General features: G+C 39.3%; 2 protein-coding genes across 5 annotated transcripts; one reads left to right on the top strand and one right to left on the bottom strand.

Annotated features, from left to right (window-relative positions):
* LOC104150336 (Rieske domain-containing protein) lies at positions 1-16,876 on the top strand. Of its 3 annotated transcripts, XR_011137925.1 has the most exons (6): positions 1-61; positions 889-1,157; positions 3,481-3,661; positions 3,752-3,786; positions 4,325-11,597; positions 16,808-16,876. XR_011137925.1 is itself a non-coding variant. In XM_068928392.1 (4 exons), exons 1-4 carry the CDS (start codon positions 2,478-2,480, stop codon positions 4,592-4,594), a joined length of 564 nt encoding a protein of 187 aa, XP_068784493.1. In that variant the 5' UTR covers positions 284-2,477; the 3' UTR covers positions 4,595-11,798. The 3 variants fall into 3 exon arrangements, 1 of the variants encoding a protein (XP_068784493.1); XR_011137924.1 differs by lacking the exon at positions 1-61 and having other exon boundaries at positions 284-923; XM_068928392.1 differs by lacking the exons at positions 1-61; positions 16,808-16,876 and having other exon boundaries at positions 284-2,555; positions 4,325-11,798.
* LOC138064682 (carnitine O-palmitoyltransferase 2, mitochondrial-like) lies at positions 15,360-24,696 on the bottom strand. 2 transcript variants are annotated; one of them, XM_068928391.1, is made up of 5 exons: positions 24,466-24,696; positions 23,071-23,151; positions 21,906-22,012; positions 19,702-20,289; positions 15,360-17,727 (listed from the first exon to the last, which is right to left on the bottom strand). In XM_068928391.1, the coding sequence occupies exons 1-5, from the start codon at positions 24,648-24,650 to the stop codon at positions 17,399-17,401; spliced, it is 1,290 nt and encodes a 429-aa protein (XP_068784492.1). In that variant the 5' UTR covers positions 24,651-24,696; the 3' UTR covers positions 15,360-17,398. The 2 variants fall into 2 exon arrangements, with proteins under 2 accessions (XP_068784492.1, XP_068784491.1); XM_068928390.1 differs by having other exon boundaries at positions 15,366-17,727; positions 18,988-20,289; positions 24,466-24,689.
* Positions 24,697-24,755: the final 59 nt, after the last annotated feature.

Here is a 24,755-nt window from a genome sequence, read left to right as displayed (position 1 = left end):
CGCAGTGCCCGCCGGGAGCTGTAGTCTCGCTCCCGCTCGCCCCGAGGCGGGCAGCGGCTCGGTAGGTGTGGGAGGCGCGCGGGGGGCGGGGCAGCGGCAACGGCCGCAGGGCGCGCGCCGGCCCCCGTGGCCGCGCGCGGGCGGGCGGCGGCGGCGGGGCAGCCCCCTGGCGCCGCGCCGCGGCCGGGAGGAAAGTGCGGCGGCGGTGCTGCCCGCCACCGTCTCCTTCCTCCCTCCCTCCCTCCGTCGCGGCGTGCCAGCGGGAGGGCGTGGAGTGGTCAGGCGTTTCCCGGAGCCTTGCTAGGGCCCGCCGGGCGGGCTGCGGGGAAAGGGAATGTTTGGGGATTTTCTGGTGTTTGGTTAACCGCGTTTCGTCAGAGCCGGGAAGAGAAACTGGCTGTTCCTGGCGCTGTCGGCCTGCCCGGGCGAGGCGCGTCCAGCGAGCCCAGTGCCACCGAGCCAGCCCGGGCCTGCCGGCGGGGCTTGAAGCAGGGGGAAGGTTTGGTTTGGGCTGTACCCTGTTTCCGAGCACCTGTGCTCCTCTTCCCCTCAGTAGTCCCGGGATTATTGGCAGGACGCGCTCTGGGTCTTGCGCTTCCGCTCTGCTGGGATGCAGTGAGGTCTGAGAGGCTTGCGCCGACAGTTGTACCTTATGAGTCTTGTTTAAACAGAGGGATTTTAGCTTGGTTAGTGACCTGGAAACAAAGCAGTCGAGCAAAATGGATTTTTAGTTCCCCTTACGTAGCATGCAATGGAAACTACACTTTCCAAGGAGCTCTAAGAGGGCAAACAAATAAAATGCCAATTTCATGTGCTTTTAATAGGTGACTGTTTACTAGCTCAGAAATTCTATGATAAGGGCCTAATGCCAGTCTTTCGCTGTTTCAGGAATGGGAGGGAAGCAACAGCCCATCTTTGTTACAGTAGGTTCCTGCCACAAGAGGCAGTGCTGCAGAAATAGCATCACACCCGGGGCTGAGAGTTGCCTGCTGGAAAAGTGGAAAAGCATGTAAAATGAAAACCGGCTTGGAGGGCTATCGGACTTCTCTTCCATAAGGTTCCCCTGCCCATCCCAACCTCTCCCAGACTGGGAAGGGTGCTGTAGGCAAGAAGCCGCTGCCTCCTTCTGGGCTTTCAGTGTCTACTGGACTGTTTTGGTTTGAAATCTCTCCTCTTTTTTTGTTAATGCTTTGCAAGTATGTTTCCACTTCATGGATGAGAAAGTGAATGAGAAAGTGGCCAACAGCAGAACTGCAGTAAAAGAGTTTAGTTGCAGGCTTTTCTTGTTATTGAGTCTTTAATTAGTTGTCTTTCCTAAGGGAAGGCAGTCTTCTGCCAGTGCTTTTTCTTAAACTCAGTACTGTGTTAACAAGTACACATTGCCTTGAGGGCTTTGTTCTGTAGGACCTGCTTTTGCTGGGGCTGCTCTTAAACGGTTGATTATAGATAAACATGGAAGTGTTTACATCTCAGTCTACCTGTAAAACGAAGCAGTTTGCTATTGTTACTTATTCCAGTTAATAAATATGGGATGCACAAGACGCTAACAATCTCAGCCGGGTTTCAGTGTTGGGCAGTTGTATAATATATGTATACAAATGTGGGCTGGCTGTAGAAATGTCTTCACTAAATGAACAGGAGATTTGGTGCTAAGTGTTATTTTAATACTGGTCAGGACATATCTGTATCTATCTATCTGCCTATCTACATATATAATTTCTGATTGCTGTCTTCACAAGAATGTTTCTAACTACAAGCACCCGTATTTTAAGATTTTGGCTGATCTGGGAAGTTTATACACAGAGTTAGTCAAAAGGTGATAGTAAAAATTGGGAGTTTCCTATTCCAGCTCTCATGATTAGATTGCTACATGCTATGCTTATTTTCTAAAGAAAATAAGAAAAATGTGAATGTTTTATCAGGCAGTTCTGTAAGTCTGAAAACTGTGACATTTTGCTTTGTAGGCAGGATTTGGTAGAGCACCTGTATCTGGAGTGCAAAGAATCTGTACTTAGAGCTGATCATGCATAAATCAAAAAACAACTGGCCTTGAAAATACCATGGTGTTATCCCAGTCTTCTTGGTATAACATCTTATTAGGAAACATGTGGTTGTTGAGCATGAATACTCATGGGAGGGTAATAAATGACTTATAAACGTGGTTTTAAATTCATGTGACCCACTTGATGGGAGGCAGTCATGGAGTGTTGCTTATAAAGAGAAACGCAGTAAATCGAACTTGGAGCTGTGCTGGTCTGTTATCAGGGCAGTCCCAGATCTTCTCTGCTTTATCAGTCCTGGCACAGATCACTCCAGCCAAGCTGAGCCTTGTGAAAAGCCTGCTTTTTTTATGCTATTAGGGCCAGCCCCGCTATCTCACAAAAAAAAGCTTTTCACAAAAAGAAGCACTTTGATAAAAGCTGCTACGCGTGTGGACAAAGCAGGCCTAGCTGTGGTAGGAATACTGAAGAGAGCCAATGTTGGAAATCATTATTCTGAGCCTTCATTTCTTCGTGTGTTTTCTCATCTCTGTTGTGATCTGGCGTGGATCTAAGGTACTGTATGGCTAGCTGTGTGACTGAGAAGTTATACAACTCTTTGTAACTCTTAACCCTCTTTGCAACTTCATTATGTCTGCCTGCGGTTCCTCTTTATTCTCAATGTGTACCAAGATTTTTTTTAGCCTGACTTTCTGAGGAAGTGAGGATAATGTGGTTGTGCTATGAACATGCTATGTGCCTATGAGGAGTTCTAAGGTAACTGGAACGCAGCAGCTAATTGTAACCAAATTTGAGAGGAAGATTAAAAGTCTCGAAGATAAGACTTTCATATAGGTTTTGTGCTAAAAGAGGGAGACCTACTTATGCCCCCTATTGAAAGAGAGAGCCTGTGTCAGACATTTGAAGTAAATAGGGAGAAGAAGGAAAAAGCAGAATACATTTGCTAAAAAGCTCGTATGGATAAAGCGTCTCGCTGGACAGGTTTTTTTCCCTTTTGCAGGCAATGTTTTTACTTTTTTATCAACTTGTATCAGTTTGTATTTCTAGTTGTAATATTATTTAAACAATATTGGATTTAGATGCAAGTGCTAATTTTTGCATTTACAGCAAATGCTGTATTTTGCATTTAGCATCTTTGTGTTTGTTTGTATATAGATTTTGAGAGAAGACGGTGATTAAAGTGTAGAGTAAATAAATAGAGATTTAGAATTTATCTTTCTCTGCCTCAGGCATCAGTTTGCAACAGTCAGCATTCCCACTCCCAGTTCTGTTAATGAACACATTGGCTAAACACTGTTATCAAACTCCTGTGCTTTGTTTCATGTGCATATTGATGATCTTTTATGAAAACTTCTGTTTCTTTCGTGTTACACGTTAGATGGCTAGTGGCTTCTCTGTGACTAAGGCATCCATTCTATATGTAGAAATCCAAACACAAATTGTTTTATAAGGTGTCTTTTTGAATTTTTTGCATTTTAAGGACATGGATTTGCACAGCTCAGGCAAAGGAACAGTTGAAACGGAGCCTGATGCACCTGTATATGTTGGTAAAGAAGACGACATTAAAAAGTCCCAAAGAATAACCACTAAGGTCAATGACAGAGAAGTCGTCGTTTTCTACCACGAAGGGAAATTTTATGCTATGGACGCTCGCTGCTACCGTAAGATATTTGCACATATGATCTTGATGTTGTAACAATTACGTATAAAATTTGTTACATAACTTAATATCATTTTCTACCATGTTTTAGATGCAGGAGGTCCTTTACATCTTGGAGAAATAGAGGTATGTAAGCATAATAAAAACAGTGCATGAATAATGAAATCTTCTAATGCATTTTTGAATACTTTTATCAGAACGTTATGTTGAAAGAAACAGGTAGTTTTGTAAGAATAGCATTGCCTCTCACCCTATTTAAGATGACATTTTATACATGTTTTTATCTCATGAAGCTTAAATGAAGGGAGAAATGGGGTTAGAATCTGATTCCCTTTGCTGTATGGATGCATCCCGTAATGGTAGAATATTATTATAAGGCAGTCGTACTATGAACGTTGGAAGGAAGGGCTGATACTGGGCACTTCTTGGACACAGTTCTCCAGCACCAAATGAATCACCAGTCCAGTTCGCTACTAAAACAATGGTGCTCTTAGAAATCAAACTTTATATTCCTGCATGAACAGTGCAGTGCAGTACAGGTAAATCACTAGGCATATCTTTTGGCATAAAATATTTTCCAAGGAGAGGAAGAGTCAGAAGTCAGTGGCTCACTTTTTCTCCCTTTTTTGTTTGTTTTTTTGTTTGTTTTCATTTTTATTTTCAGGATCTCAATGGTCAACCATGTATTATTTGTCCTTGGCATAAGTATAAAATTACTTTGGAAACAGGAGAAGGATTATATCAAGCCATAAACCCTATGGAACCATCACCAACACCACGGTGGCAATCAAAAGGAGTGAAACAAAGGATTCATAAAGTTACCGTAGACAACGGAAACGTTTATGTGAGTCCTCCAGACCTGTCTGTAAGCTTTGACTCAGACTATTATGCTGACAAGTACAACAATAACGGTGATTTCACTATGGGAAAATAAAGCAAACTGCAAGTAACAGAACAAGTGACAGCTATAAAGTAGAATCCTTGAAGTGAATGTCCATTTGAAGAATCATTGTCATCAAATAAAAATTTAGCGTGTCTGTAAAGATTGTTTCCAGATGAAATTCTAATGCTAATGTTACGTTAAAGCACTGAATGATGTAGAAATGAAAAGATAAAAATAGAAGCTCCTATGTTCTCAGAATTGACTGACCTTGTGCCAGTGAAATGTTTTTGCTATCGCCTTTCAAAAAGTGTTATGTACAGCAGACTGCTTCATAATACTTGACATTTTAGAAATCCTATTTTGCTGGAATTCTCTTAATTTTCAGGAGAGAGAGTAGTAGGGAGAGTAGTATAGTGTATTACTGCTTATAAAACACATTGGAAAGTTTAAGTTAAATAGTCTGGTATAAAGGTTATATTTATATATATAACAGTTTATGCTTATAATACCTTCTGTATAAATGACATTGAAATTTTAAACTTTTTAGATATGCAAGTAATCTCTGGTCTTTATTAATCTAAAGAGCCAGATTTTCACAAAGACAAGTACATAACGTGAATATGTTTTAATGTGCTTCTCTATGCCTATTCGTATGTCACTACTTTGGTTCCATGGTACTTATTTTCTTCTTCCTCCCTGAACTCCTATTGGTAGTACATCATATAATGTCACCAATACTTGTCATGCATAATTCATTTTTCCTGATTCTATTGTTGGATAAGAAAGAAGCTGTTGGGTTAAAAAAAAAATTGGTACATAATGTAGCGGTTCTTTTTTTGTTTTGCTCGTGTGTGTGTGTGTGTGTTTTAACTTGTTTTAAATACGTTATTCATTTAAAAAATATACTTTGTATTTAGATCTAAAGTTTAGTTTCTATATGTGAATTTACTGTATGATATCAGATCTGCCCTGATAAGCCTGCTCCCAGGAGAGGGTAAGTTTCCCTCTATGTTGTCTTGCGTGAAGAGCAGGCCGTGGTCTGAGATGTGGTGGAATCTCCTACCCAGCCCGTGCAGTCAAGCATGCTGCTTCTAAGTTCATGGGAGACATTCTGTAAAGCTTAGCATCAGCCTGGAATGCTTGACTTGTCTACCTGTTAACGTGGCTGCATCATAGCTCTGGTTCTTTAGAATGCAGTTTTGGTGCTTTGTAGGCTATTTGCAGAAATTCTGTCCTATTCAGGTTCAGTTTCAAGCTAACTGGTCTTCATCTGTGAGTTTCCCTCATTCGTGCATTGGATTGTCTTAATGTATGTGAATAATAAGTAGGCCTATGTTTTCATTTAAATATATTTAAAAGTACTGGGGAGTAGAGGAATATCAAAGGAAAACATCTGTGTCTGATTCATCACGATGAAAAAAGGAAAGCACGTTATCAATTTAAACATGATGAATCCTTCATATAGTGATATAAATTTAGATGTCTGCATCTGATTGTGTCCCCTTACATTGGTTTTGTGGCCAGTAGAGAGAAATTGGCAACTTTAAGGTTGCCCATTTCTAAACTTTAAGGTAAATCTGACCTATTTAGTTGTGTATTTTAGAACTACGCCATAGAAATGCATTCCTTCTGCTCCTCTCGTCCACCATTAAATCAACTGGTGCTGAATAGTTCAGATGTAAATGCCTGCCTTCTGTCAGATGAATCACATCCTGCTCATCTGCTAGAAATTGCTGTTATTTACTGACCAGTTTTGTGTGTTTTTTCTGTATATTCTTCTTTCTTACCCTTGCAGCCACAGTGTAGGTGGTAGGAAGGTAAGGAAGGAAAGGAAGGAAGATGGTGAAGTGATACAGCTGCTACTCCAGAGGACCTGGAGCATACATTGCTTTGGGTCACGCTGAGGGGGAGGGAATATTGCCTCCCTTTCTTCTCTTCTACCCCACCTAATTTCACTTGTGATGAAATTTAAACATTAATATCTTGTGCTATTGAAAAATATGCATCACAGAAAAATACTGTACAGTCCTCAGCTATACCACCAGTGATTTGTGTGACTGCTACGATAGGGGCTTTCTTTTGTTTGATTTTTTATTTTTCCAGTATAAAGAAACTCTGGAGACATTAATGGTAACAACAGGTATGGTAGTCATAAAGACCGTAAAATACGTACAGCCCAAATTAAGCACTCAACTACAGCAGCAAGTAGCTCTCAGTCTTGCCTGAGCTTTGTTTAGAACTGCAGGTCCACTTCCTGATCCAGTGCGGAATGAAGGATGTGAATATTGCTGCTAATTGACTTTTCAACAGGAAATTCAGGAAAGCCTTGCTTCTCCAAAGGGTATTAATTGGAACTTTCTCCATCTCTGTCCTTTTCATCACTGTCGTTCTTAGTGTTTTCTCTTGAGGATTTTTCCTCTTGAACAATATTTTTTATTTTTCATTTTTCCAAGTACTGCTTTAATAAAAATTGCCTATTTAAATTAACAAAGATACAGTTTAGTGTAAGAAAGTTATGATTTTGAGTAATATGTTGACATTCAGTAGAACGCTAGCAGTAGGAAGTTTTACCTAAAAGTTTCACGTGCGTGTTCGTGTCAGTGGAATAGTGCTCAGTCTTTTGCAGCATTGAATTTTCTAGCTAAAATCCAGTGAAGTGCTTGATCGTGCACTCACTGTTAACCATATGAAATCAGGGGAACGTCATGTTCATATTTAAGTGCTTTGATAGGTCACTTGTAATAAGTACTTCTCTACTATACTATTTGCAAACTTTTAAAGAGGTTTTGCTTTTACTTTTAAATACACTCTTATTTACAGGGAGATGGCACTTATTTATTTCCTGAAGTTTGTCAATCAGTTTATTTTTCCCTCAATTCTCTTGTTGATGGTCACATAAAGAATAGAGAATTATTAACTTAAGTGGTTATGGACAAAGGAGGGAGAGTTGGGTGGCTGTTAGGTTTCTGGTTTTCTGACAGCAAAGAAGAAAACCTGCAGAATGTTAAGGCTGCTATGTTTAAAAAAATGTTCAATTCCATTTTGTTTACTATCGCATATTAAAATATGCACCTAACTTAAGTTATTGTAACCTTTTAGGGTCAGAGAGTTGGATATTTCTGTGTGTAACTTCCATAATAATATTACACTTCTGTGCAACAGCTGTGTAAAGTACTAATAAGGTTGTAGCCAGATGATGTGGAAAAATGCTAGAAGACAGATTGTGATGACTTCTAATGTAAGAAATATAAATATTTCACTTGCCTGATAGTTATTCCTCCTAACTTCTTTTCAGAGCAATGCTTATGCTTTTCCAGAGTGAAGTACAAGCTATGTCTCAGTCTGTAGCCAAGGCCAGCTCCATAGTATCATATGGCACTTCCAGAAGTGCAAGGATTAGGTGTTTTACAGTTGGCAGCATACCTCCAGATTTGCTTATGTCACTATTGCCACAAAAGACCCATTTCTGCATGCTGTTTTTTGTCCTGCCAACCCATGTTTTTAGGTGCAATTCGGACATCTTCACATTAACCAATGTACTCCTGAATTTGGGAACGTTTGGTGATGCATACGCTCATGTTCAGTTCTGAAGTATACTGAAATATTCGATGAAGAAACGGAAAAGACTGAAGTTAGCTTGAGAAGGGAACCAATAAGGAGACTGACAATGGGTGGAGAGAGAATACCGAGGGAGCTAGAATGTGAATGAGAGACCTGAGACTGGCAAAAGTAGGATGAGGAGCTGAGGCCAAGTGGAAAGAAGTTAGGAATATCAGGACAGGTATTCGGTTGTCGGGTAAAAAAGAGAAGATGATTGGAAGTCACGGGGGAAAGGAGACTTCAGGAAAAACAGAAAATGCAGCAGAAGATACTTCAAGAGCAAGGAGACTGAAAAGGATGGGGCATCTACGACTATCAGGAGAAACACTGGTAGCAATAAGTGAAGACTGGAGAATGGCTGTTTGACACTGGTAGCAATAAGTGAAGACTGGAGAATGGCTGTTTGAGAGGAGAGACTAACAGCTGAATAAGGAGATGAGGAGTGGCTAAGTTAAGGGAGTGGGACTGAGATGTTTAAGGGACAGGGAAGAGATGGAAAGAATAATAGTTGTGGGCAAGAGACCAGAAAGTCATTGGTTGCATAACTAAAGCTTTCTGGAGAGATATGTTGATGCAGAATTGCAAAATCTACCCTCCAGATCATTCAGTAGAAGTGTTTTGTTGGTGATAGTTTCGGGAGTTTAGTTTAGTTTTGACAAATGTGTAAACACCATCTGTTTTCCCGTCATTAATCAGCCTAGCAAAGAACAGAGAAACGTATTTTATGCTTTGGCTTGAAAATTTTCGTGATGACTCTGCAAGACATTTAAGTGCTGTAAGCTACTTCTAAAAGCAGCTTGAACAGAATAAACAACAGTTATATTTATCCTATCATAAAGCCATCTTTTTGAAAAAGCCAGATAAAACCTAAGACTGCAGTAGTTTGAACTCCAGTTTGAGCCTTGACCTGAGGTTGCTGTACTGTAAACATTAATTAGACATTATTAATCACAGGGCTGGATGCTGTAAGTTTTCCTTGCTGCATGTAATACGTTGTTCTGCAATGTCCCATTGACTTTGCTCCGGTGTACTCGAAATAAGGTCCTGTTTCAGTGTAACAAGAGCTAGTGAAGTCAGGTCCAGAATTCCAGGCCTAAAAAGCTTATGAAAATACCCCATTAATAGGTGCAGCATATGAAGCACGTATACTGGTGAGAGCCAGTCTTTGCTGGATAGGAGATCACATCCAGCAGGGAAAAATGTCTAGTCTGTAGGTAAAGTAGTTTTCAAACCAAACATTTATTCTCAAAGTACTAACCCTTCTCAGTAGCACTGTACGGTTCCTTATTTTCATGTTTAATTTTGAAATGAAATAAACTCTGAAGTTTATTTTATTTTGATACGACTAGGGAAAGTAATTCATGTTGTTACTTCTGCTGGTCACGCAAACATTGGCTTAGGGAGTCGGATTTCACCAGTTCTCTAAGCATCCCATTAGTCTGCCCACTTGATTCACTTTTTGAAGGTTATTGGAGGAAGAAGGAGTTGGGGAATGGAAGTAATATTGCTGAAGAGGTGCTAGGGCATTCTTCTTGTGGGGGAAGAGGGGTTATGAATGCAGAGATTCCCTTCTACTTGCAGTTTTGTGGGACAGTCGGCTGCAGCTCTGAGACAGCCTAAGCTGATCTAAATGGTAGGTGCTTCCCCCTCCTCAGCTGCGTGTACTCACCTCCTTCCCCTTCGCTGCTCCGTTGCTTGTTGTCTCCTTTGCCAATACGTTTCACCGCACCAACCCTGCAGAGAACTATTCGCTTTTTTGGCTGAGCAAAGGGTTCACTGAACTCTGGAGTCGGCATAAGGAAGGTAGGAGCCCTTGGCTGGCAGCAAAGAGGAGGTGGGCCTGAGCAGCCAGCAGGGCCAGGTCTCTGATCTCAGCATGAGGTGACCAGCCATATTCACCACTTTCCACCTCTCCCAGGTCCTTAGCTGTGGTACTCAGGAGACTTGTTCTCCAGCAAAAAATAGCAGGTAGTTTTCTACTGGGTCAAAAAATTCAGTCAGATCAGAGAATGGTGTAAGGAGGGTCAGAAACAGCACAGTACTAGTAGTGAGCAGATGCAGAAGGAATGCGTGGAGAGCAAGGGAGTGTGATGCGTTAGATCAGTTCTATGTAATTTTACCCATCGAATATTGTTTCCTGTAGGATTTATTCATGCAAACCTATTAAGTGGAATTTCTTACTTGAACAAACATTAAGTTGAGTTTTCAACATTTGACATCTATAAATTACAAAACTGTGCTACAGATGGTGAAGTTGACAGTTTTACTTGTAGTAACACAAACTGGGAAATGGAATACTGTTAGAAAATCTACTTTCCTACATTACTTACAGAGAACATCCAAAGGGGTCTTCATTAGCATTCAAAGATGATCTCTCACTTGAACCTTATAGAGAGGCCACTTTGGTGTGCCAATATTTTTCACAAGGTGACCAGGTATGGTATTTAGCCCTGCAAATTTTTGTAGCACTTACGGCTGCAAGAGTTTGGCAATAGATTTTGAAGATGCAAATATTCTGCTTAGCCCGTTAATGACTCTTACTGTGTGAGATAAAGAGAGTGCCCTGACAGGCACTGACCGTGATGCTTGAACAATGGGATTGTTTTGAGGAAAGAAATGCTTGAGAAATACTGTTTATTATTGCAAACTCTAGTAATTAAAGCATCAAGGCTTATGGAGGAAAGACTATTCCAGAAATAATTATCTTATGTGAAAGTTATGGTAAAATGCGTGCCATTTTATTACAAAAATTAGTTGCGATTAGTTTAACTGTTAATTAGTTGTGATTAATTTTTCATTTAACACGAAGAAATTAAACAATTTCATTTGTGGCTTTCCATGTTCTGCTGGTATTTTGCTGAGGCTGTGATGGACTAAGGACCCAAGCAACACAAAGACTATAGGTAAAAGTTATATCTTTTTATTAAGCCAAGCACTGCAGTTGGGAAAAACTCCTGAAGGTTTTCAGCACACTGAAGTAGGGCTCTCGTGCCTGAAAGCTTTTCTAATTTTTCCATCTATGCGAGTTGTTTAAAGAAAGATATTATTGTTGCTTGCAAATTACCTGCTTTGTGTTAACACCCAAGTTACCGACACGTCCTGTCCTCGTTCAAGTAATAGCTATCACATTTTTTATGATGCTATATACTTAACATCTTGAAAAAAATTCTATGCTTATTTAGCACAGATGGCTCCAGGGAAATAACATACTTTTGTACCTGCTGTTTGGCCCAGGCATAGAGTACAGTGGTAGCCTTCCCTGTAATTGTTTTATTGCCTTTCAGTGTTCCTAGCTCTGTACTGGCTCAGCACCAAGAAACTGCCACTATCATCCAAATTTAAAAAGTAGTAGGTGCTCAGGATGCTTAGCACCTGCCAGGAGACTGTCACGCTCACTGGATTTTCCAAGAGACTCAGCATCCAAAGAAAACCTGAAGCTCACTATCAGATGCAGGTGTGCATGTGAATTTTTATTATCGGCTCAGAGCGTAAAGGGCTTGATAGAGCATGTGCTAAGCTGAAACAGTGCTTGATCATAACTAAACCCATGTAATGTTTGACTCTTGGTGATTTTATCCATTGTTGTTAACAATACATTTTTTAAAATAATATTGCTAATTGATTAATGTAAGGACAGGCGTATTAGAAATGCTTAAACTGTAGAGGCTAAACATACTAATAATTAAAAACGTGCTACTTTTGTGTTCATTTCTAATCACAGTGGGCTTTGCTCCTGTCGCTTGGACAGTGCTAGCTATAATGGGAATTATCTGTTCACTTCTGTGGACATCTTTTACAAGATGCTTCTTTACTGACCCATGGCACTTTTAATCTGCTTTGTTTCCTTCCTCTTACTCCCAACCCCTTCTTCCAGGATAACTTGCAAGATTCCAGCACTTATCAGTGGACGATGCCAGGTGAAAGGTCCCTGTTTTCCTCACGTATTACTTGCTTTGTGTACAGAATGCTTATTTTTTAGTAGAACTATTTATATTCATATAGTGTCTAGCATAGGGGAAGGTGGTGCTGCTTGTCCATTACTGTTGTCCCTACGAACAACCTTCAACTCGAAGCTTCATGGGAAATTTTATTCCTCATATGCTTTCGGTTATTATCATGTAGAAGCCTGATTTGCTATCCTACATACAATAGTATCCAAACATACTAAAGAAAATACAACAAACTAATCTTTGTAGTTCTCCTCTGAGGTAAAAGGAGAGCATGAAGCGCTAGAACTGGATCTATAAAGGGCCTTACTTAGAAGCCCAAAGCAGAATTTAAGCACAACCTTGATTAGTTGTTCCTCCATTAGCCAGCTGAGCTAGCTCCCAGTCCAGCATTGCAGATGTGGTGGGAGGAGAGGGAGCTGAACTCCAGCCAAGGCCAACCCACTCCACAAGGAACATCAGCAACAAAGATTTCCGCATTCTGCTACCCAGCCCTTCAGCACCCTATGGAGCTAGTAATATTCTGCAGGGCATGGTACGTTCACCGTTGCAACAGCTGCTTTTCTTTTTCAGTTAGGATATATACACATAGTTGGTGCTGATGCAGAAAATTCCAACTAGGCTGTCACTTGTTGCTGAACACACCCACCCACTCTCTGCTTGGGAGCAATGCAAGAGCTACTTGATCCCAATAGCACTGAGGAGGCTGAGGATGAAACTTCGGCTGGAACCTCCAACTGGAATTTCTTCCTCTGTCTCACCTGTGCAGTGAGACTGGAGTGTATATGCCAGAGTTTAGCCAGAGAAAGGGCTTTATTGGTGGAGTATAAGCCTTTAGGGCTTTTATGGTAGCCCGAAGAGTTTCTGAGGGTTTGTATTTTGATCTTAGGTGCCAGAGTCCCTAAATTTGGTTGCCTAAGTATTTTTGAGAATCTGGACCTTACTCTCATTTTCCTGATTGTTGATGGGATGGCTTCCCCCCTCTGCTTCTCCCCCCCCCCCCCAAACAATTTTTGAGGAGGATGCTTTTGCAATGAATGGTGACTAGAATACACTTACTTACAGTAGTTTATATCCAGAATGGAAAACTCCTTTGTGAGAACATTCATGGCAGTAAAATTCAGTAAGCCAGGAACACTCATGTGACTGTTTGACTGTTTCAGTTTTACTACAAGCCAGGAACACTCATGTGACTGTTTGACTGTTTCAGTTTTACTACAGCTGGAAATTCATCCCGAGTCTCACCTATAATGTCCATAGCTGTTCTCTGAAATACGTAAGCTGAGATAAAATTAAGTAGTTTAGACATAGTTCAGCATCCCATAAAAACAATGGGAATGTGTAAGAATGAGTAGAATAGGGAAGTTTTGGGGGTTCAGGACTACATACCTTGTCCAGAAACTCTATCACTTGCCCACAGAGCCACCCACTTGGGTTCATGGACATGTTGTGTCTGCAGTAAGTTCTCTTCACTCCTCAGAGACATGTACCTTTCACACCTTAAGCCCTGTAACTCAGATGAAGTATTACCATAGTGCATCTCTTAGATACTTAGCATTTGATGTTGTGTCCACTGTATTAGCCCATAGGAAAAAAAAATCCCAAATTATCAGGTAAGTGTCTACATCTCTCATAATTTTGTATGAAGATACTAAAAAACAATGTACATATTTTATTAGTGAAGATGCAGGCACAAGGCTCTTAATCTGGACAATTAAGCTGTTTGTTACATATATCCAAATGTCCTCTACAGTTCTGCATTTTCAGAAGGATAACTTTTATCAGTCAATTCTTTTGTGAACAAAGTTATGCATACTTTGTGAAACTGAAGCAGAAATTAACATTTGAAGTGTTCACTAATTTTGGTCTAGATGAGTATTCCTCTAGAAAAGAGTGCAAGTACTAAAAATGAAACAAAATTGATTTCTGGCATCTACTCAAACACTGTCCCCATATCTCCCTATGACAAAATGGAAACAGAGACCAAAATTCCTTCAGGCTAAACAAAATAAATATGATTTCCTGTGGTTTTTAAGTTCAAGAGAGAGAAAAACAGAATGGCTCTAACTCCCTTTCCTGAGATTTGACATAAGGAACACAACTCAGTTGTTGCCCTTCACAAAGGGCAGCAGTTGCCATTACTTTCACTGTAATGATTAGCTTTTCCATTACTTAAGCAATGACATATTTAGCCACTTGTTATATGCACTAGGCTGGTTGCCAGGAAGTTAATGAACTCGACCTATGCCTGGTTCCTCAGAGTCCTCCCCAGAGCTTTGTAGTCTGGACTGTGAGGGTATGGTATACTCCATCACAGACTAATCACTGACGACCAATGAAACCAGTAAATTACCAACATAAATTTAAATTCAAATGGTTCCTTATATAATTATATTGACTTAGGTAGTCATCAACACCAGAGAACAAAGCTGGAAATGTGTGTGGACAGTTTAGGTATTCCTTGCATGACTTCAATCAGCATGTTTTACAAAGAGCTTTTTGATAGCTGTGTGGCAAGGCTAGGTTAGATACAGAGGCAGTACTGTTTGTGGACCTGCTGAAGGGTCACCTGGTTATCTGTTACCAGGTATGTAATGGAGGAGGACTGTGTTCCCACGGTCCCAGTAAGTCCCGTGACAAAGGTGCTGCAAGGGGGAAGAATGGCAGCAAGACTTTCAGCCCATTTGTTTTTTCAGAGTTGTTCCAGATAAAAGAGAGAGTGCAACTTCAGCTTGGGACCTTTGACAAACTCTTAGTGTTTAATGTAAAACAGGCCACTGCAACTTTGTATTTGTACCTCAGGAACAACATGAACGTTAGTAAGGAACGAATACTACTAACAGAATCACTGCCGACATCTTTTACATGCTGCCCATCTCCCAGTTTTCCTTGAGCCAGGGAAACAAAACAATAGAGGGCAACGTGCCAGAGAAGCAACAGAGTTAAGGTTGGTAATATCCAAGTGGAAGAACCGAGTTTCCAAAACAAGGAGCCCTGTTTGGAAGATTTTTTAAAAACCATTTCAGAGCAGGCACTTTGCGAATTAACTTTAGTTTTATCTCACAGAAAATGGGGCATGTTGCTTACTCACCTGAGATGGGATCTTAAGTGTCTTAGCAGAATACTTTATGGTACCTGGGAATGCTACTTAGCCACAGGATACAGGCTTCTTTTAATTGTCATTACGAGAAGCTAAGGTGCATGATTACATACAAACTTTCTACATAAATACAGCTCTGATAGGCTGCAACTCATGACGAATGGGAAATGAGATGCAAGATAATTTCTTTATTCAGATGATGTCCATCGTTTAAAAACTGGAGAACCAGGCTCAAATACATAAACATAACATATAAGGATACTGTAGCAGCTTCAAACCAGTGCCTTTTTATGAGGGCATGACTTATCAATACTTCTTTGCAATAGTGCTTTTATACTGCTGTGAAATACAATCTTAACTGTATTAGTATCCCACTGTATTAATACACACAATGCATTCTCTCCTACTATTATCAACTAGGGCAGAAGAGTAGCATCTCATACCATTTTTCTTCAAATACAAAACCACAACAGCCTTGAATTTAGGGGCAGAACCTCTGGAGCGGCAAAAGGGGCCAAGAGATTTTTTACAGGATGTCTTATAACAGGATTTAGGAATCGCACACTGATCCCTTGCAAGTCCTCGCTGATATAATAAAGACAATAGGTGAATGAAGACAGACATAGATCTTTAATCCTGAAAAAAACAGTATATATGTCCAGTAGTTCACTTCTGGACTTATATGTTCAATATTCTCTAACAGAATTACTGAGTATTTTGTTTTATCTTAATTGCTCTATATGTAATCTATGCCACATTTACAATGCATGCCTTTGGGACAGGAACACTGTAGTATCTGCGTTTTCGTTGAAAAACTACCACAATTTTCTAGCAAGATAAAAGGATAACGATCCCTATTCATTATTCCTGGCAAATGAGGCAAAAATTAAAATCAACTGTGCTTGTTAATTTTAGTCCCATAACTGAGTCAAGATACTGAAAGCCTGTTTTTCCAGAGTACATAATAACATACAGCTCTTCTATATGAATAAATAGCTTCCTTCACGGTGGTTTCAGGTGAGCACCCTGTACTTACATAAATCATAACATAAGGTCTCAAGAAAATGAGAAATAGATTATTCATTGCCAATTAAATTTTTTTCAAGTGATTTTTCTAGATTTATTTTAAAATTCTAGCAAGAAAAGAATTCTTTAATAGTAACTGAAAATTTTTCACATATATAATAAACTTAGATACAAGCGCTAAATGACAATGTACTACATACATTTGAGACAAGAATCCTTTTAACGTTACCAGTGTTCACAGGTGCTATTGCAACCCTGTGCTACAGCCTTGGCAATACAGATTTGAGAATGTCTCTACATCCTCAGTTCCTCTTAATCTGGGATATAAAGAGAGTAGTAAACCACTGGAGGAAAGAGGAGAAAAAAGGTGGTAAGTGAATGTTATGTCTAAATCATGTAAAGACAGCATCAAGTGACAATCGCCATGCCTTTCAACCACGGAGCAACTCCAAGTCTAGTCTAGAACTTTCAGTTTCATAGAACTCGATTTCAGTTCTTTGTGAGTGAAAACCTCGGCATAGTATCATTCCTACATTCCTCTAATAAAGTGTTGTAAAGGGTATGAATGAAACTTCAGCTTGCCTTCTGCAGGTGTTCTAGAAGAGAGATACCATTTCGTGAAGTCACAGACACAGTTTGGCTTTGGTGGAAAACGTGCTTGTTTAGAATGCCAAAAGCTGCTCTCTCTTGGCTGAAACCTTAACAGATCTTAATCAAGGTATACAATGAACAATTAAATGTACAATTGAATTCAGTCAGCAAAATGTCTTCTCTCCTGTGCTCAAGTAGGTAAACTTTTATTTTAAAAACCTTCCTCAAAAATATAAAACCATGAAGACAGAGGTTAGCACAGCCAAAAAAAGGACAGGAAAAAAAAAAAGACAGAAAAAACAGACAAGTTTACATCAGCTGATGCTACTACAACAGAAAGATTGGAGAAAACCTGGGAAGGAAAGGCTTACGTTAACGTTGAAAACAAATGAACGCGAAATAACAACATGGGGTCCACTCTAACACTTTAATATCAGTCTGCTTGTGTTTCCCTTTCTTTTATAATTAGTTTTTTACAATGGCATTTTCCAGTACTAATGCTCATTATTGTATTTTTAATGTTCTTTTGTGCAATTATTTTTAATAATCAGAAGTTACTTTAAAAACAAAATTTTGCTATCATTTATGGTATTACATAAGAGGTCTTCCTTCTAAAATATCAAAAATGTCATTTAAGCTGTATTCAAGGCATCTCAGAAATTCCTGTAGTTCTTCATCTAAATAGCTAGTTGCATTACATCCTAACCAGTTGTCCGACACATGATATCCAATTCCAAAGCCATCTGATACTACTGGCCCAAATCCACCAAGATTAACTGCAGGACTTTGTAATGTACTCGTTGAAATTATATTATGATTTATTTTCTGGTAGGCGGTGTCAAGAAAGAAATCAGGTGTAGGTTCACCTCTGGACACTGCAAGATGTTTCAATGCAAATAAATGGCGATCAAATCCATTTCCTAAAAAAACAAAAATGCACAACCTGTTTTAAGACCTGAGAATATGTATTTTACTAATTATGATGCAATACTATGCAGAGATTTTCTTTAAACTTGTAATAGGCAAATACCAAAGCTAAAATAGCTAGAAATGGTATTTTCCTTTAGTATACTAGATTAATAAGATACCTAGGTTACTAATTTTGAGCATCTTTATTAGTTGTAATGAGATACCTGGCATGTGTGATCTTATGCCTTTATTCAGGTAACAAGACTTCAGCTGAAATCAACAGAAAGTACTTATTCAACATCAGATGCATATCATTTATACAGATGCCTAATTTAGATATCCAGTTCTGAAAGTCCAGGTTTCATAATGGACACATTAATTTACATAACCCCTCCTCCTAGCAATTTCACTAACGTGGCTTCTTTTCATCCTGCACTTACAAAGATAACAGATTTAAGCAAACTGAATTTTCCAGCCCAAAATTTTTGTATGGATGTTCTGAAAAGAAAGCTCATACATTGCTGCTGCTTTGCTGTGATGGCAGTCCATTATACTGTGTGAAAGTAAAAATTACTTTTGATTCTAATCCTCATATAACATTTTAAAAGGAGCCCTAGAAGGGAGATATATATGGAAACTGATGCCTTTTCTCATTTTCAGTTATTTTAAGTGTCTCAAACTGTTAAGAAATGAGTAGAGATTCTGCATGCCAGGGTAGAGAATTTTTTCCCCCAGCTATTAAAAACTGAAGTCTTATCATCAAAGAATACATGGCAACTGAAATGAGACATGGAGAGAGCAACTGAAAGATCGGCAGTTCAGAATCACAGGAATTCTTCATTGGAGTTTAAAACCCACCTTTCTTGATAACAGTTTGAAGAGAACAATATAAACAAGGAGTCTTTGGATTTAAGGTCTCTAGCTTGATATCTTAATGTATACATTCTATATATGTAACAGTTATAAGAGAGAGTAACACTCTTAATATCTGCTAGAGAATAAGGGTTGACGTTCTAATGTTTTTTTTTTTTTTTTTTCTTAAGGTAAAATCCACCCTTGCTAAAACACAATTTCAAAATTTCCATACAGACTATAAAGCAGTCAAAAGGGCAGAATACTGATTCTTAAAGCCTCTTTTGTAGTTTGTAACAGCAAGGACTGAGATCTAGATACCTCCTTCCCGTTACAGTGAGTCTTGGGAGGCCTTCAAACACCAAGAGGATCAGATAACATTAATAAAATTTTAAAGACTTCATTGGCATGGAACTAACCTAAGGCAGCTTCCATTTGCAATCGTCTATGATACTTTGAACATTCATCAATCATATTTCTCAGTTCTGCTACACTGCGTTTACCTCTTTCTTCAACAATTGCCCGTGAACACTGTTTTGTGAGCATAGATGTGGGTCGAATGGTTTCTGTGCGTCCATGTCTAAAAGCAGCAGTACTACATGCTTCATATGAAGGAACAACTTTTCCAAACTGTCGATAAAAAGTAATCTGACATGCAAGTTGAAAGATAGCATCAGGACTCATCCTCTGTTTTACAATATAGTCTTTCCCAAACTTTCTGAACTGAAACCTCTTCATGGACATTTTTTTCTGCCTTTCATCAAACTTCTTGTGTGCAACATGTATAGCAGATTGGATTGAGTCATTCAATTTAAATTTCAGTCTCTCACACGTTATGACAGTAGTTTCTGTTGACCTAGAATGTGGTAAAAGAGCTGGGTGCCGTGTACTGTTTCTATAAACCTCATTTACAAAACGGAGAACTGCAACTCCATCTCCCCAAGAATGCTCAAAGTTTATTCCTGCATGACCATCACCTGTAATAATCAGACTAAAAGATTTATCAAACCAACGATTGAAACCGTTTCCATGAAGCAAGCAATGGGAGAGCTCATCCTCATCCTTTGGAAAAATATTATCTAAGCAGAGACAAAATATTGCACTATCAATTTTCTTCAAGTTTTCTTCATTACCTGCTTCAAGAAGTTGTTGTCTTACTGTTGCCCAGATATTCCTGTCTTCGGTGGTCAAGTATGAGAGCGCAAATTCAGGTAAACGATCTGCCTCTTGTATAATATAAATTAAATGAGCCACAATTTCAGATGGATGCAGAATATTATCAACAGAATCCAACACATCAAAAATATAAAAGTGTCCATTTCTCATCACTAGCAAGTGTCTTGAGCATTCACTTGTAAACAGTTCATCTTTGTTTATTTTTGGAATTCTGGAACTTCTGAAGAGACGTTTATATTGTGACATATCTAATGGATATGCATTTACCATATATGCTCCATACCATGACACAGAGGTTGGAAGGAGACGAATAAAGTTTTTGAAGAGCCTACTCTCACTCCACTTGGGGTTTCCATAGTATATATCTGGCCTTAAATAATTCGTTTTTAGAGAGTTCAGAAATTTTATGGATGATATTATCAGATTTGTTGCTCTTATCAACTGGTTGTTGTAGGCTTCTCTCGGGTCAGGACTTAAACTGATAAAAGGGTTGAAGTTCAAAACAATAGGTTCTCTAGCAGAAAGATACATATTAAACCAAGGATCTACAAAAACAAGATTAAAACTCAATTAAATCCCTGTTAGCTATCTGTAGAAATACATCACACAAAATATTTCTAGATAACAACTTGTTACTTTGCTGACACAGCTTTACATTCGTACAAGTGTTTTGACTGATATAAAGACAATGTAAAATTCTCTTAAAGATTGAAGCTTTTACACTAAGTTCCATTTCCCTTTTTTATGTTGAATTTTCACTATAAATCTAACTTTTTTTTTTTAAAAAAATGCTATGTTTTCATGTAACAAATAGCATAAAAGAGGTAAGTTTCCCCAGTAACTCACTCCACTCCCGGAATTAGAGAAGCTATTTTTACTTCATGATATGTTCATTACGCTCTGTCTCATTGTGTTTTCAATTCATCTAAAAATCTTTTCGTTAATAGGCATGAGTTGTACACATCATTTCACACAGACTTCACTAAACATTGGCCTTCGGAGAGGGTAACTAACAGTAAGATCAGAATATTCCATTCCAGCAGAATACATTTTTCACAAAAGTATACCAAAGGAGAGATATACAAAATAGTTCTATTCTTTTGTTATTGTTGAAAAACTGTTGTTGAATAAACTAGTATTTGTGAAATACACAGGAAAGTGTTTACACCTAAATTTTACAGATGAAAACTATCACAATTAGTAAAGAATAAAATCGTGTTTTTCTCTTTACTTGTTTACCCACTTCCTTTTACCTTTCTCCCAAATACTTTTCTCTGCTTGGACCTTTTCAAACATCATTCCCTTACTTTCCTATTTTTGTTGGAGGACAAAATATTTGTTTGGATAACCCTTTAAAGATTTCCATAGATAAGAATCTACACTCAAGACTATAGCTAAAGTTGCTGCTAAATACATAATTGAAAATCATCATGTAATTTAAGACTCTTCACTGTAGAAAACCGAATGAAGATTTCTGATGATTCAAGTAAAACAAAAAAGCCCCAAGAATTTCCAAATCTTTTATTGGAGAAAAATCCTGATTTTTCTTCTTTTTTTTAGTAAATGAGAAGGAAAAAGCATGTCAAATTTGTGTCTCATGTTATCTTTTAGTAGTATTTACTATTTTTCCTTCCACTGTAAATATATCAGATCATATGAATGACTGGAGCCTTACTCACAGTGCCTCTTAATTGGAAATAAGGTGAAAAAAAGGCCTTTGCCTTTACAAAATTGATGCTATTTATTGTACGCTGTTTCCATCTTCAGTTTTAGACTGGAAAGTGAGATCTCATCTCTTAGAAACTGACAGGTTCTCAAGACAGGTTCAAAACCCAATTAATAGGGTTTGAGTGTGATTTTTGAAAAAGTACCATTTTGTTCTTTTTCAGTAGAGAAACAGTTAACATTAAGAGAGGAGGGGGAAAAAGAAGATATATGAAATTTAAACAGAATTGCATTATCTTGCATTAACAAAACACGACATTTTACTACGAGGTTCATAGAAGATGAAGAGATGGAAGGAAGTTTATGATGTGCTTCAACATAAAAGCACCACACTTGCCATGAAAAAGTAAATGCAAATAGTCCAAAAGTAAGTTTAGGTAGCTTGTTGATTCCAACTTTTGATACATTTTAGTAGGATATTAAGTGAAAAACAAACCTGATATATAGCTTGTGTGTGTGTTCTTTTCATCTAGCTCCATCAATTCCCTGTGCAATCGCTTGCCAGCTCCTTTTTCAAACTCTTTGGCAATTCTTTTGGTATTTCTACAGTATTGAGAATAGCACATTATTACAATATAGCAAAATTCTTCTTCTTGCTCATTTCTTTAAATGATCATTTTTTGCAAAATAAAAATTTAGGCCCTTAAAGCTAATCTATTCTAATCACCTCTGAGCAGACCAAGTTTCACGTTGACCACTCTGGCATTCTGACTTCATTTTTAGTTGCAGCTACAATACAATTAATAAAGCAGTGGACACTGAAGCAAGCAACACAAAACATCAAGTTCTAGTCAGACGGTTTATATCTGTGCAACCTCTAGATCAACAAATGCCAGGTAATTTGAGGTTACATTTATCCATCTCAACTTAAGAGGAAAAAAGCACATAGGTAAAGTACTTTAGAATTTCATAGACTGTGTCAAGACTGCATCCTAAGCTTGCAGAGCTGGCATTTGGAAGTATCTTCTTACTTGAAAACTTAGAAATTCGACCCGGCCTGCCATAGTGCTTTCAAAGATGATTTTTTTTTATTTTTATTTTTAAGTGCAGAGGTGCACTTTAAGTAAAATAATAACAACCTACATTCCAAGAAAATATTGTGAAAAGAAAAAAAATGACTCTGGGCTTAGAATTTGTTTGCCACTTCTTAAGGAGGAGTGATTGCTAGCCTAATTTTCAAAGTAAACAAAGCTTAGACAGTCACATTGTCCATATCTGTCTGTCTGTCAGCTATTAGTAGTGAACTTTGGCTACAGTCACGTGACAGTGAAAAAGCCTCAAAGATATTAAACTCTCATAAGTTTTGAAAAATACACTGCTCAGTAGAGAGACCTTAATTAACACTCCTACTGAGAGAACAGCCAAAAAAGGTAACCATTCCGTAATTACACACTATACACCCGAAATTTCAGGCAGGAAAGCAGCTTTATGAATGCCTGGGCTTTGATCAGAAGTGGTATCTTACCAGGGAAGCAATAATCCAAACTCTCCGACAAAAAGCCATGGAAAACTAGGCTTCACAGAGTTCTGCTCATTTAAAATAAACACATTTCTAAACCCATTTTCGCCTATATTCTTTTATCACATGCCACTTCTCACACCTGTATTGTTTATCATCCAGCAAAGGTTCCTGAGCAGCCAAATACCGCTTGAGAGTATGCTCCAGTTTTGGAATAGGTAATCTAGAAGTACAGAAGTATACAGAAGGCTATTAGACAAAAATTAAGTAATTTTCTATTGATATGGAAAAGGCAGTAATGACAACATTCAAATCCACAAGAAGCATTCTATCTCGGCGCACATAGCTCATCCTCTCTCATGCTGCCTGAAAGTATGCTTCTGTAGTAAGAGATACATCGACAGTGGACCAGGAATCGTCGTTAAGAAGAAATAGCATCAACAGCCCACTTAAAAGCATAGATCTGAACTGTACCCTGGAATTTCTGGAAACCAAAAAAAATTTTTAATACAAAATGGTCATCAAATAACTGCTTGGAAGCTATTTATTTTTTGAGCAAAGATGGCTAATTATTAATGTACCCTGTATTTTAATTCTGGAGAAGTATTGTTTTATAAAAAGAACTAGAAGGTAATTTTAAACAGAAAACTTACTCCTGACAAAGTTTTGTTTATGACTTACTGAGAACCTATGACACTGACAGCCGAATAAGTCATTTTGTTATGCATATACTACATAGTGGATTTTCATTTATCTAGGTATAATCTTTTATCCCTAGTTTTCTCTTCTTACAATGCACATCACCTCATATTAACTGGTATTAATAGTCTATTTTCACTTACCTGATATCAAGAACGTTATCTGCACCCATGTAATATATTTTTAGTAACAAGACCTAGAAACTTTATACATTACTGAACAAAACTGTAGGCAAGTGAAGAACAGAGCTTCCACAAAAGTGCATTATGCAGTTCTGAAGCACTTCTCTCTGTGGAGTTCATGTGCTGGGTCACCCGGACTTAAGCGCTTATCCACGGGATCATAAAGTGGATTAAAATGGTCTAGAACTTTCAGAATATGCTGAATGTACGCCATCTCTTCCCTGACCCCAGGCTACAGCAGTTTCTTCTGGAAAAACGTTCCCATGCCTCCTTGAGTATGTTGAGGCCACCCGCACAGCCAAGGTCCTCTGAACGGTGATTATCGGTCCTTCTGTTTGGGCCATCCAAAAAGCGAGTTTCCCCACCTCCCTGGTTCCCTAGCACCCAACTCCTTTCTCATTCCCCTTGGTGACTGCTCCAAATCCACCTCTCCCCACAGCTCCGCATCAGCACAGGACCAAGCTAACAAGCCTCGGTGAGGAGAACGCGGCCCAGGCCCACTCTCCCCACACGTCGGTATAAAGGCACCTCGGATCCTCGACAAAGTCCTCGGGGAAGGTTAGCAGAGCAAAAGCCTTGGCCCCCAGCGCCGAGGCCCGGCCACCCACCCGTCGCGCCAGCCCCCGGCAGGGGAGAGGCGGCCCGCGGCCCCCAACCTGGGCAGGCTGTCCTGGAAGTGCATGGTGGGGATCGTGCTCTTGTGCACGAAATGGTGGTCCGTGTCCGCCTGCGAGACGATGCCCTCCGTCATCCCGACGCTCCGCCAGTAGGCGCGGCGCCCCGCCGGGCCCAGCCGCCTCCGCCAGGCGCCGAGGCCGCGCAGGCAGCCCGGCCGCAGCATGGCGGCGCCGAGGCTGCGGGCCGCCAGCCAGGGCGCGCGCCGCTCCGCAGCCCTGAGCGAGGCGCGCGTGCGCGCGCGCTCTGCCGCCCGGCCGCCGCCGACCGT

The sequence above is a fragment of the Struthio camelus genome, chromosome Z (genome assembly GCF_040807025.1).
Source record: "Struthio camelus isolate bStrCam1 chromosome Z, bStrCam1.hap1, whole genome shotgun sequence".
NCBI lineage: Eukaryota > Metazoa > Chordata > Aves > Struthioniformes > Struthionidae > Struthio > Struthio camelus.
This window is presented reverse-complemented; position numbering and strand designations above follow the sequence as displayed.

Bases quoted from the DNA above. Each gene is read 5' to 3' on its own strand.
- LOC138064682 (XM_068928390.1), bottom strand. From the start codon at position 24,650: ATGCTGCGGCCGGGCTGCCTGCGCGGCCTCGGCGCCTGGCGGAGGCGG. The intron at 23,152-24,465 runs GTTGGGGGCCGC...CTGTACTTCTAG, and splicing joins TTCCAGGACAGCCTGCCCAG to ATTACCTATTCCAAAACTGG. The intron at 17,728-18,987 runs GTTAGTTCCATG...TTGTTTTTTTAG, and splicing joins GCAAATGGAAGCTGCCTTAG to GAAATGGATTTGATCGCCAT.
- LOC104150336 (XM_068928392.1), top strand. From the start codon at position 2,478: ATGTTGGAAATCATTATTCTGAGCCTTCATTTCTTCGTGTGTTTTCTC. The intron at 2,556-3,480 runs GTACTGTATGGC...TTGCATTTTAAG, and splicing joins TGATCTGGCGTGGATCTAAG to GACATGGATTTGCACAGCTC. The intron at 3,787-4,324 runs GTATGTAAGCAT...TTTTATTTTCAG, and splicing joins TACATCTTGGAGAAATAGAG to GATCTCAATGGTCAACCATG.